This window comes from Falco cherrug, chromosome 5 (genome assembly GCF_023634085.1).
Source record: "Falco cherrug isolate bFalChe1 chromosome 5, bFalChe1.pri, whole genome shotgun sequence".
In the NCBI taxonomy this organism is placed as follows: Eukaryota; Metazoa; Chordata; class Aves; order Falconiformes; family Falconidae; genus Falco; species Falco cherrug.
The window spans coordinates 37,918,629-37,932,445 of NC_073701.1; the positions used below are offsets into that span (position 1 = coordinate 37,918,629).

Below are 13,817 nucleotides of genomic sequence, written 5' to 3' on the forward strand. Positions count from 1 at the left end.
CTGTACTACCCATCTGGGTAAGGATTTTGTAAATGGTGAGACTGGGTGCTGGTCATTTGAACACGCAGTTGCTTTTGCCAGTGTAGGATGTAAGTTATCCACTGAATGAGACTACCAGCTCCTCTGTGTTATAAATATCTTATTGACCTGATAACACTGAAAAGAGCACATGTAGAAGAATAAGGAAATACACTCTCCTGGTATAAATTGCAGCAAGAAGATTTAGGTTAGACATCAGGAAAAAAAACAACCAACTTTTTAATGGGAAGGATAGTTAAGCACTGGAATAGACTGCCCGTGGAGACTCTGGGCTCTCTGTCAGTGTAAGGACAGGTTAGACAAACATCTGCCACAAATGGCTGTTACAAGCCTTAGCTTCCCTTGGGAGGAGAGAAAAGCCTCTGTTAAGAATTAGTTTCAGGGAACTAATATGATATACCTTTCATTAAAGATGCACGTTAACATACTGCAGAACACTTATTCTGGGTGCATTATACCATGGTTAAGGCAATTTACCAGCCTGCTGGAAGGCTTTTGAAAGGCTCTCATTTTCCCCTGGCATAGGCAATCTTACCTTTTGTCTGCATTGGATAGCTTATATACTTTGGCAAACCAATAGTATATATGATTAACATTTTGTTCTACAATAGCTCTCACTTTCATACTTTGCAAATTTACTGGACTTCTACTTCCAACAGCTTGTTTTCCAAAGTAGGATCTTATATTTAAGGTAAAAGTTAGCTGCTATCCTCTCTCAACACCTCCAAATTAATCCCAACTGAAATAGCTTTCCAGATCACATGTGGTACAGAGCAAAGGGAAGTTAAGGTGAAAATCTGACTCTTAGTAGACCTGCCCTGCCATACAGGAGCATACCTAGAGACTGGAGAATATGATTAGAAAGGGGATTTTAAATATCCCTAGCATCCTTACTTTTGCTGATTCTGTGACCCTCCAGGGCTCCCGGTGGGAGTCTGGATGACGACTCTGACTGGAGAACACCCAGTGGATCTTGAAACTGCAGGGTGACCAATACGTAGGATGCCTGGGATGGTTTATTTTTCTTCTTTTTGCTGAGGCAAGCACTGGGCAAAACCTAAGTAATAACAGTTCACAAGCTGTTAATACCAAATACCCTGAGACTTCAGGAGTGCCTTGCTCTGCTCTGCACAGCTTGACAGGTTATATTCTTTAAGAGTAGGCTTCATTACCTGGACAAATCTGTGACATTTAATTCTGTTGTGGCTAACCTCTGTCCCCACAGCGAATTGCTCCTTTCCTCTCATGGCAGATTATCTAGCATATGATGCACATTTGTATTTTCTCACTCTTGCATTGCCTCCATCCTCTGCACATGTGGTGTTTCTTATTATCCTTACTGTCCTTGCCCACATGCTGCTTAAGCCTGCTCTTCTAACTAAGTGCATACACATTTGACCTTTGCTTCCATGAGCATCTAAAGAAGTCTGCCACCTCTTAATTCATAAACCTTTTCTGACTTTGCTTATTCATATCTGTACATGTCTGCAGGTATATGGCATGCCTGATTGTTCAGGTTAGCAATGAAACATAGTATTTGCACGTATTTTTGAGACACTCCATAGTTAATTTGAAAATTTAGGTCAGAACATTCCCTTACATCCTGTTTTTCTTCCTTATGGGCAATTTAGAATGATTTTATATGGACAACTGTATTTGCAGGTTAAGTCCTTCAGGACGAGGGAGGCTGTGGCAAGACTGTCATTGTTATCCTAATTTCATAATGTTGGCCATGTAGTACAACACTGTGAAACGTGCCTGGCACGCAGCCTTATGAACTCCCCTTTCTGTCCCAGAGAACTTCTGGGTAATTATGAATTGGGTTTGCCTATCTGATCTAATTTATCACTTAGGGGTTTATATCATGCCTATTACTGTGATATCTAAGTGCTGCTGAGATTCTGCAAGATGTCTCTTTCATCAACCACTTATTTCTATGATAAGTTAATGTTACTGAGCTGAAGTCTGGGCTGTTCTGTGCAGCATCTTAATCACTGGTCCCTACTGAGCTCCATGTGTGCAGTTATTCTGCTTGTCTGGTGGCTTCACTGAACTGGTTTTGGGGATTTAAGGTCAGTTACTTGAGGGCTAAAGTTGTACTGCAGAAATCTCTGGCTCAGATGATGATAAATTGACCTGCTTGGTCAACGAGTGGGAAATCTAGGTCTGAGCAGACCCTGGGTAGGCATGTGAGTGTATGCTCTTTATTCCCTCAGAAATGCACTCTTCACATCCAGGCTTAGATATTAGCATGAGTACAGGCCATCTGCTGCCCCAGACAGCACTACCTGTCTTCTGCAGACAAAAGAGGCCACCAGTTCACAGGGCTCCCAGCCAGCCAGCTTTCACCTGCTGCTCAAAAGGTATTTTAAAATTAAAACAACTTCTACCTGCCCACTCAAGTAACAACAACACAACAAAAACAGACACCTCCCTCAAAAAAAAACCAACCCAACTAAACAAAAAAACAAAACAAAACAAAAAAATAGAGAAAGGAGAAAATAGCTATGTACCCTGCTTGCTGGTCCAAGCAGTATGAGGGTGCTGTGTTTACACTGTAGGGATGGATGGGGAATCTACCGTCTCTGGGTGAGTTCTTCTGCCTTTCCTCTCTGTCCACAAGCCTCCAGAGTGGATTTTTCTTTCATGGCCAGATGAAGCATTTGCTTGTTTGTTTTGAAGGTGACAAGTGTTTTATGTGAATTCTAGCTGGTCTCAAATGCCAAACCCCAGCTGGGCTTTGAGTTTCACAGAATAACCGCTGACACCTAATGAGCCTCTAATAAGTGCTTCTCCCTCCCTTCCTGTCATTTAAATAAATAAATTACTGAAATTTGGGGGTGGTGGGAGGGGTGTTGGATTGCAGTGGAATGAAGCTTTTCTATTTACCCACCAAGCAGGTACACCACTAAGAGCAATCGTGCAAGCTTCCCACACACTCACACTGCCTCTGCCATCAAGTCAGCGTATCTCAGCCCTGGCTTGGAGGGCTTTCTTTGAGGATTGTGCAGGAAAATTCCTTCTAAAGCCCATTTAGTTTCTTGCCCTCTCAGCTTCAGCTGCCAGCCAAGGTGCTAATTAGTGTCAACTGTGATGGGGGAAATTGAGAACAAAGGCAAGACTTTGATAGTTGAAAGCATAGTTGATGTTCAGAGTTTTTTTCTTTTCCTGGAATATTTGCAAGGAATGGTTTACCATGGGCAGTGGCTGTGCTACACGTATCATTTCTTCAGGGACTGGAGTGGCTTCAAAACAGCTCTTATTTGTGGCAGTAGGTATAAGGCAACTGAATCCCAACCCCCTTTTCTGACCACTGAAGATATGATCTCTCTTTGCTTAAAAAATGGAAACCAAGAAGGTCTAAAATTGCAATATATAATTAAGCAAAAACAGCAAGAGTGAAAAATCATAGATGCTTTTTGACTTTATTTTTCGTATGTCAGAGACACAGAGCATTTCCTTGTTTCCAGTAAAGGTACGTAACCAAGTCATTGTGAAATGACAAGAGCCGTTATTTCAGTAAGGCCTTAGCAGGGGATAGCAAGAACTACAGCTAGCAAGCATCTCTGTCGGTGTTCTTCACATTTGAAGACTGTCCTGAAAATGTAAAACATCTCCCTCTTCAGTTGCCTCCCTTGGAAGAACTCAGTCCTGACTAGGAATGGGCAACCTTTTTCTAGAACAAAGAGTTATTGCTGGACAAAATGAAGTTTGACTAAAATGAATCTGTTTAATGAATTTCACTGAAAACAAATAAAGACAAAATTTTTTACAAAATAAAGAAGTTCTGTTTTGACTTTTTCAAGTGAAGTATTTCAATTTCTGTTTCAAAATTACATTTTTTTCACCATTTAAATATATTTTTCCTCTTTTTTAGCAGGAAAGAATTATTATTGTGGCTAGGCTGAAGTCAACATTTCAAGGAGACAAACAAGCTCTGTTTCTGTTTTTTGGCTGAGAAAATTGAAAGACACCATGTCTGTTTGACCATAGTAGTGGTGTCCCCCTTGGTCATCCACTCATTCTCCCAGAGGGTGAAAGTATCACAGAGATGAGACAACCCAGACATCTTTCTTGTTCTCTACATCCCTCTGGTTTGAACCCACTTACTCAGAGCCTTCTCCCCAGGAATGTCCTTAATTTAACTGAGCCATGAGCTTGGGTACTCCAGAGTGGTCCTCCTGCCCAGGCCCGTGTGAGCTGTGGTTAATGCAGAGGGATGTGGCACCTAAAAGTCTGTATTCTGTGGTTTATGTCTCCACAGGTGGGGAAATGGAAGGAAAAAAAGTTGCAGATGAAGTATTATGTGTGGCCCCGCTTTGAGCTGTATCCCGACTCTGAGGAACGCGAGGATGATCACCTGAGTATCGTGACCTTGGAAGAGGCACCGTTCGTCATTGTGGAAAATGTGGACCCCCTAAGTGGCACATGCATGAGGAACACCGTCCCTTGCCAGAAACGCATAGTGACTGAGTATGCACCCCTGAGTTTTTCTGCTCCTATTGGGCTTTCCCTTCACAGCAGAATGTAGAAAGTCTCTTAGACCAATACCATCATACCCTGATAATCCTTCCTAGAAAAGCCACTTCTCTTTGCCCCACCTAGCCTGTGTCCATTCATGACCGGCTCCTTTCGGCAAATCATTGTAGTATGCCCCCTCACCCTCCAGCACAGACTGCACAAGTTAAATTCTCCACATCTGATTATGTAAGGGGGAGGGCATATTGACACAAGAAGGGAATTAAGGGAGTTTTCCCTAGTGTTTTAACCCCTTGTTGTTGTGATGGTTCAGGAACAAAACTGATGAGGAGCCAGATTACATGAAGAAATGTTGCAAGGGGTTCTGCATTGACATCCTCAAGAAAATCTCAAAGTCTGTCAAGTTCACCTATGACCTCTACTTGGTGACTAATGGCAAGCATGGGAAAAAGATCAATGGGACATGGAATGGAATGATTGGAGAGGTCAGCAACAAAGGGGGGCATGGTGGGCTTCATCCCTCTGCTGGGTGACATGGGTCAGGTCTGGTCTGCTGTCATTATTGGGTCACCTTCCATGGCAGGGACAGAGGTGGCTCCATAGAAATGATTGACCTGGATTCTTTCTGGGCACCAGGTGAATTAATCGGCTCTGACACTCTGACCTTGTCTACCTTTCCTATGTGACGATTAATTATTATTCTCTATAGTGTCACATATTTGGCCTTCACAGTCAAAGAAAGAGGGTGATATCCATGCACCAGAGAGGCTGCAACCTGTATTATGCTTAGATCATATATAAGGTGCATAAAGAATGAAATAAGACTTTGCAGTGTTAGAGGGAGGAGAAAGCAAGGACAGAAAAATGAGATAAGACGTCTTCTCAATGGATGATGTGTTTATCCTAAGACCTCTGCAGATTTATTTTTTATACACATACCAGCTTTGAGGGGAAGATTAATGTCTGTTGATTTCCTGAAAGAAGGTGTCCTGATGAAAGATTAGAAAGGAGGGATGATAGAAACAATATAGGGAATGGGATTACAAGAATAAAAGGATTGTATGGAAAGGCAGAAAAGTGAGAAGGGGTTTGGCTGTGATGCTTGAGAGGTGCCTCAGGTCTGTGTGTGATCTCTTCCTTTCCTTCCTCCAGGTTGTCACCAAACGGGCCTATATGGCTGTAGGATCCCTCACCATTAATGAGGAGCGTTCAGAAGTAGTAGATTTCTCTGTGCCCTTCATTGAGACAGGAATCAGCGTCATGGTGTCACGTAGCAATGGAACTGTCTCACCTTCTGCCTTCTTAGGTATCATTTTAATCTAAAATTAACATTTCACCTAGTGTTCATCAAAAATTAGGTGAAGGTTGCTCGTGATTCTTAGCCTGAAAGTTCCTTTTTGGGAGTACCTGTGGGACAGGGGTATAAAAATAAACTCTGATGTTTTAGTTCTAAATCCCAAGCAAGCAAAATCCAGGTAAATGCTAACAGGCACTGTTAGGAGGTCCAAGGCATGCCTCAGCAATTGTGTGCCTAATCCCAGCAAAGTCTGGGTTCACTTAGAGTTGTCATCTACTCTGCAGCACATTGTTTCCCAGTGACTCAGCTAATAGCATGTTTTAGGAGTGTAGGCCAGAAGAAAAATGATTCAAACCTTGTAGCTGGTATGCCATAGTACTTAGTAATAACAATTAGCAATAAATTGTTGCACTTTGCGAGAAATTTTCTGTAAAGAAGGTATTAACTTGCCTTCCCTTGACAGAACAACTGGTAGAAGTTAGAGATCTAATAGAGCTTTTCAAGAAGAGTAGAGCCATCGGTTCTGTGCTGACACTGTCTTCCAGTAAAGTGATTTCTAATGTCCTTTGGTGGTGGAGGGTGATCAGAGAATGCAGAAATGATACTGCATTTCCCTAAGACTTCCATGTCTTCCTAGTATCTACTATTTGGCTTCATGAAATGTTTTATGATGCAGCAAATGCAGTGTATGTTTTATATAATTACTGTCTGGTCTTTGCCAGTACCCTGAGAATATTTACAAACAGAAATAACTTTATATGGGTAAAAAATATTTTCTAAACCTCTTTAAGTAGGAGTTTCATGACTACTCACTCTTCAGGAGTTTTTGCCTTTGGCCAAGTCCATCAATATTGCTGGGGTATGTAAAAGCAATGATAAAGTTTACTCCAAGATTTTAAATTGCAATTTAAAACAGGCTATAGTCTGGAGCAAAGTTCTAAGCTTCTTTGATCTGTTCAGTCCCATCTTTATGTGTTCAGGCTTGGAGAAATAGAAAACCTGGCAGAGATCAAACACTTACAGAACATGAACAGTAACGTTTCTAGAATGAGCCAGCGTTCCCATTGCTACAGGAAAGGAATAGCTGAAAAAACTACTATCATTATGGCTGAACCTCAGAAATTTGGAGATGCTCTTTGGCTCGATAGCATCTTGAAAGTGGAATGCTTGTCTGAAACTCTGCCAGTTCTGCTTGATTTTCCCCACTCTCTCCAGATGGTGCTGGAGGACTTCCTGGGAACAGTATTTTATCAATGCATTTTATTTTATCAATGCATGCCACAATGGCTACATTTAGTTCCAGATGGAGCCATGTGTCAGAAATATAACAGTAAGAAGGAATGCAGTCATTACAGAGACAGAAACATTTGTCTCAATTCAAGATGTTTTTCAGACTGGGGCTGGAGGCTTTGTTGTAACTCTATTTTTCCCCAGCCCAGTTTGCCCCACACTCTCACTGGGGTGTTCTGGAGAGCAAAGGAGGTGAAGGAGGTGTGAGGTGGTGTATCAGGTCTTTCACCATGCTTTTGTTTTCCTCTCCAGAGCCTTTCAGTGCTGATGTATGGGTGATGATGTTTGTGATGCTGCTTATCATCTCTGCGGTGGCTGTCTTCGTCTTTGAGTACTTCAGCCCTGTGGGCTATAATCGGTGCCTTGCTGATGGCAGAGGTAAGGGGAGTCCCTCCTTGCTATGATCCTCTCTTGCTTCCAATCCGAGCTCCTTTGTCAGGGTGTCTCCTTTGCCTTGAACACAATATGGGTCTAGCCTGCTCTGAGGTCTGTGTTCAGCCTAAAAAGAGCAGGGATGGAGGCAGAAAAAAGGCTCTGAAGAGAGCAAATGTGTATAATGGGTAATTTGCTTGGCTTGGGAGACGGAGCTGTGTCGCCTTTCATCTCTAAAGCATGCACCAGCTCCCACTCGTTTCTCACTGAGGGAAAATGGGTCCTGGTAGCCAGTGCTGGCAGTGCCTATAGTGCTGCACTCTCTGAGGCAATCAGAGCGCTCAGCGCTGTCTATCCATCCTTCAGTGATGCATCTTCCCAAAGAGCAAGCCACTCTGCTGGCCTCCCTGCACACTGCTGTGTCCTCCAGACTCCACATCTGTCAGCTGGGCATGTCCCTCCCCCACGTGGCTCTTCAACTTGCTAAGGCTGACTGAGAAAGTGGGAAGCTCATTTTCCTGGTAGTGGGTGATGGAAGTTTTGCAAGGGCAGCAGGAAAGATGGGAACAAGTGAGGACACATTGTTGTGGTTCTAATCTTCAGAAGACAGCCCAATGAGTTAAAGAGAAGATGCACAGCAGCCTAAGAGACATCCTTTTTTTCTTATTGTCATGACAGTTAGCAAGTTAGCAAGTCGAGCCTTCCATCATCTCCTTATCTTCATCTCCTGATGAATCAGCCCTTCAGACCTTTCTGGGTTTATTGGTCCATTCAGGATAGTGGGAGAGACACAGTTATTGGTAAATGCACTCACTCCCCGATCTAGTACTCTGAGTAAATTTATGCTATCAAATTAGAGAAGAGTAAAAAAAAAAAATATGTGTTAATGAGAACGCAGCAGAGCCACAAATACAGAGAAGTGGAGAACTTATCTCTTAACATGGAGCTGTGGAGGGCCTTTATATGGCGACTGATTGTAACCACATGCATCTGTGTACACAAGTAAATACTGTTAAACCTGTGAGTCCCTTGAGATATATTAATACAGATGTAGAACTAGAAGCAGTTCTTAGTACAGGTGTGCAGTTGTGCAGTTATTAATTTAGCTGAACTACAGCTGCAAGTATCAATATTTCTGAGCAATTATGAACGGTACTGCATGATCAGGCAGATATTATCCCTGACAGATGTAATGTGAAGATGTAGAAATCTGCTGCAGAGACTGCAATGCTTGTTTGGTAATGTTTGGTAATGAACACTCTGGCTAATGTTACTTTGGCTGCATTTGAACTAGTCTACGACAGTATACTCCTGCCTCCCACCCCTCTATTTTCTCTTTACGGATATCAAGTTTTTCTCTCCAGGGTCAGGTGGGCATGCCCTAATCTGGCCCCTAAATGACGTTGCGCTGTTGTTGGGGCACTCAAGTTGGAGATCTCAGAAGGATTCTGGGTCCCTGGTTTGGATCAGAGGCTCTCATTGCTGTCTTGGTTTGTGGCTGACAAAGTAACTGTGAAAGCACATGGGGTGATCAGTGGAGAAAGGAAGGCTTTAGGAGGGAACTTCTCAAAATTTCCTTACACCTTACGTTTCCCACTGATGATTTGCAGGCCTTGCACCTGTGTGTCTTAGGGCATGTTAGATAGAGAGGGATATAAAGCTACCACTCCAGAATGTAAAAAGACAAGGACTGCCAAATCATGTTTCTTATAGCAGCTTTGTCTCCCTGGCATCTAAAGGCTCCAGTTTTGCCAGATGATGATTCTGCTTTGAATTTGGTGTGTAGTTCCCAGAGTGCAAAATGAGCCCTTGCACCTTTCAGTTGTATTTACAGTAACACAGTGCCTTCAGATGATCTATGATATTTGCTGCTCAGGGGCTTGGAGAGGAGCATCAAAACTTTCTTCCCTTTTGTTCCTCTGGAGCTGGAGCCAACCTTAACCACAGGCAGCAGCACTGGGCACTAGTCAGCATACCCAAGGGAGGAGATAAAACACAAGATACTAACCCAAAAGGTTGCAAAGCAGGCTGGCACCATTGGAAAAGAGACAGACCCCTGAACTGTGCCAGAGTGCTCTCATCCTAAGAGGGTCTTCCTGGTGTCTGAAGCAGGATCCTTGGAGTAATTGCATTTGCAGTCTCCCTGACAGCTGCTCTTGTGCTCAAGTTGAGCAAATTTTCATTTGGGTTCCCACTAATGGAACAAGCATATGCCAGGGATATGAGACTGCTAGGAGACAAGGCAGGATTTCACAAGTTTTCAGGCCTAGTGCTTCATGAGCACACATGACTTTTGGGGTATGTGTGAGCTTCCACACTGAAAAGTGAATAAGAGGAAAATAGCAGCTTTTAAAACATTGGATCTGCTTCTGTACTGTCTGGGGCAGAACTGCTGATTTTCCCAAGATAGACCAGAATATATGTCACTGTTATGTACCTTAGACACAGAACATGGGGAGAGGGAGTTGTCATTTTCGCTGGCTTGTGTGTCTTCAGCAGACTGGGTAATTAAACCCTCTTGCAGAAGTATTTGTTAGAGCCCTGTTATTTCAGATGGTGCTCTTCCTTACACCTGCACAACTACAGTGAAGGCCATTTTTTTGCACAGGTGTATGCTGGGAGTTCAAGGACATCATCACTGTTGAACAGCTAGAAATGAGGATAGAATTTCTTTGAGCAAACTATTTTTGGTGGCAACACTTGAACCAAAGTGGAATGTTTGGGCTTTTAGATGCTCCAATCAGATTAAAAAAAAACAAAAAACAAAAAACAAAACACCTTTGTATAAGGTTTCAGCAGAAATCTTTGAGACAAAATAAATATTGAAGTCTGAGGACGTTTTAAAAAAATAATTTTTCTGGGTTGCACTTTGCTGAGATATATTGTCATGAGCATAGGGAAGCACAGCTGTGGATATTCATCTCAAATGTGGGAATAGGTACTGCTTTTAACTCTGAAGTCAAGATGCATATGTGAAGAGAAATGCAGACCACTTACTCTAAGATGCTTACTGTGGGATCATGTTTCTCAATCACTCTAGAGCCAGGAGGTCCCTCTTTCACCATTGGCAAAGCTATCTGGTTGCTGTGGGGGCTGGTGTTCAACAACTCTGTGCCAGTGCAGAATCCCAAGGGTACCACTAGCAAGATCATGGTGTCAGTGTGGGCCTTCTTCGCTGTCATCTTTCTGGCCAGCTACACTGCCAACCTGGCTGCCTTCATGATCCAAGAGGAATACGTGGACCAGGTGTCTGGCTTGAGCGACAAAAAGGTAATGGATCCACCCAACCCCCCAAAGCAGCCTTTTCCACAAAGAGGCTGCTCTACCCTCTCTTTTCGTTTATTGGGAAAGAGTTCAGCATTTTGCAGTCATGCCATAGCTTTAGCCCCCAGTTTAAATAGCACAACTGCGCTTAATTGGTATTCAGTTGCATTTTTACATGCTTTAAGCATTTCGGGGATGAATTAGAAACAGAACTGAACTGTGCTTGCTTGCATGATCCCAAAGCACACCTTGATTGTCAGCAAGAAATGAATTAACGGAGCTTTGGAGACAATGTGTATAATGGCTGTAACCTGTTTTTTCAGGATGAAATAATTTATCTGTGTGGGAATGCTGGCCATTAGGCTAGCAAATATGATCTGTTAGTTTATTCTGGGGACAAGTTCTGCCCATGGGGGTAAATCAGCATGGCTTTGAGGATTTACTATTGCTTGCATTTGAAGTTATATTTTCATTTTTTTGAGGCCTTTGGAAGCTTAGCACAAGGAATTGTTTCCTGTTCAGAATGTGTTTCACTGCCTTGTTTACATGCACTGCATTTTGTCCTCGCAGAACATTTCCTTTTACTCAGATCTAGGCACTGAAGATTTTGAGGAGATTTCTCATGCATACAGGGTAGCACTGTCTGGTTCATGAGGGTCTGAAGCTTTGTATACTGCTTTATTTTTGTTTTGTGGCAAGGTTACTCACAAGGAATTAAGTGTTGTCAGTCTCGGTTGCCCATGTTGAATTTGTTACTCAATCACTGAGGCTGCTTAAGGGATCATGCCATTGCAGGGCAACCAAATAGCAATAGGTCGTGTACATTGCTATCGGGGATAGCAGCAAGAAGAGGACTGCAAATGTCAGTTTGCTGCTGCTGAATTGGTTATAGTTACTGCCTCTTGTGTCCCCCATAACAGTCCAGAAATAAATTGTGGCCAGGCCCCCTGTGTATACTGTGTCCTGTGCAGCAGGCTAGAAATTCTGTGGTGGATTAATTTTTAAAAGGTTTTTTTTTTCCCTTTAGTTGTTTTTTCCTGGAATGAAATAGGACACAGAATAATGTAAACCATGCAAAGTACTCCTGTTATTTGTTTTAATTTCAACATCAATTTGTTTCATGCTGTCTCCATATTTTCAGTGTGCTGTGTTGAGGAGGGGGTGGAGGGGAGGATGCTTTTCTGGTAGGTGGAGGTTATTGTGGAGACTCCTTCAAAGCTGTGGACTCCCTCAGACTGAAAGACACTGTTCAAAACCAGCCAGCCCTATCAAAGTTAACATTAGTTTGTCATCATTAGGTTTTCAGCTGTCTGAGCTAAATGGGATAGTTCATACCTGTGATCTATTGTTTCAGGCTGTGCCTAGGCTCATGGAGAGAGCCAGGCTTTCATTCTCACGTTTTTCAAGATATTCTTCATACCTGCAGAGATATGTGCATGAAATATCAGTTGAAAGCGGTAACTCCTGGAGCTTCACAGAGCCTTTGGGTACAAGTTTCTGGGCCTATTTTCATCAATTTCTCTGTAGGGCCACCGGTGTGTATTGGATTGCAGTAATTTTCTTCTACTTTTCTTTGCCAACATACCTGTGTTTGCTTTTGCCGTCCTAACACATATGTGCTTTGTTTCTTGGGGAAGAGAAAGGCCATAGTACGTACTCACATCATTGTGGTGTGCCTCAAACACAGCTGCTAGTGCAAGTACAGCATTTGGGTAAAATTATGATCTACCAGAGCATTTGGAATCAGATGAAAATTGGCTGGTAAAAACTGAAGGCCAGCTGCTGCCGCTGGAGAATAAAGACAGGTGGGACTAACTCCATCCAAAAGATGTGAGTAAATAAGCTTGATCTACTGGGCTCATGGATTTCCATTTTCTGAATGTGCAGAGAGCCCTGCAGAATTTGGGAGCAGCCATTCAGGCATATGTCATGCTGCTTCAAGATGCCCTTGTTTGGGATGAATTCACTCTTCTGAATCTCCTCTTTTCCCTCTTCCAAAACCCACATACTGCTTGCAACTCACTCACCCCCGCAATCCCCCACTTGGCCGGGGTGCAAGGAGCAGCCACATCCAGGGCAGATGGAGGTGTGCTGTGCTGTACCTCCCTTTTCCTGCCTACTTAAATTAGCTGGTTAAGACTTTCAAGGGAGGCAGTCACTGACCAATGCCAGGTGGCCAAGAGGACGAACTATAGCTTCCAGTCTCTTTTATCTCCAATGTGTGATCTGGTGTCCACAGCAGAAGTGAGGCACATTAACCTCCAGGCCTTGCTACTTCAGCTGTCAAGGGCAGCTGTGTCCAGCACAAGGAGTCGGCAGAGGATGTAATCCAAGCCAGTAGGCAAAGGGCTAGTTATTTCGAGTGATATTGTTCCTACTAGCCTAGACCTAGATATGCTTGCAAATGTCTTTGTAGCATGACAGTACCTGGGGAAGGTGTCCCCACTGGCACTGTACAGCAGCCAAAATGCCAGATGCACTCACAAAATCCATTACCGTGCCTGGCTGGGGAATGCTAGTCAAGGTCAGGTTGGCTACACCCTGCGAGAGCCACCCTGAGGGTCTCCTTGGACCCTCTTCCTTGGACTTTACCTTGAAAGACCTGTTCCAAGAGATGCCTCCAGCTGCTGACCCGCTGCTTCTCTGGAAAAGTGGGCTGAAATGCTCCAGCTGTCTAAGGACTTAGATGGTGCCTTGGCTGTGCCCCAGTACTTACTCCCTAATAACATGCAAGACAGTGACTAATGTCATATCCCTGCTGTGCTGTGTGGATGCTTAAGCAGGGCTGTCTGAGCTGGGCTGAGTTGGATACTTCTGTGCCAGAGTACTAGGTTGGACTGAGGGCAGCTGGAGGCTCCCTGTATTGAGCTTAGTGACCTCTGTCACTCTCTCTCTGAGCCAGGTGATACTCACCCTGCTGAGTGCCACCCCTCTGTGCTCAGCTGGCCCAAAATTGGTGCCAGAGCTGACACAGGAACCCAGCTCACCATGCCTGTTAATTCCCCCATGTTAACCCTTGCAGCTGCTAAATCATATGTCAAGCTGTGACTCTTAAATCTGGTGCAGCTGTGGGCAG

The 13,817-nt window shown here is 43.5% G+C and overlaps 1 protein-coding gene across 1 annotated transcript; it reads left to right on the forward strand.

Annotated features, from left to right (window-relative positions):
• Window positions 1-4,063: 4,063 nt before the first annotated feature.
• Window positions 4,064-10,957, forward strand: LOC102049246 (glutamate receptor ionotropic, NMDA 2B). The gene is made up of 5 exons (XM_027808351.2): window positions 4,064-4,512; window positions 4,832-5,003; window positions 5,671-5,824; window positions 7,358-7,483; window positions 10,518-10,957. The coding sequence occupies exons 1-5, from the start codon at window positions 4,259-4,261 to the stop codon at window positions 10,943-10,945; spliced, it is 1,134 nt and encodes a 377-aa protein (XP_027664152.2). The 5' UTR covers window positions 4,064-4,258; the 3' UTR covers window positions 10,946-10,957.
• Window positions 10,958-13,817: the final 2,860 nt, after the last annotated feature.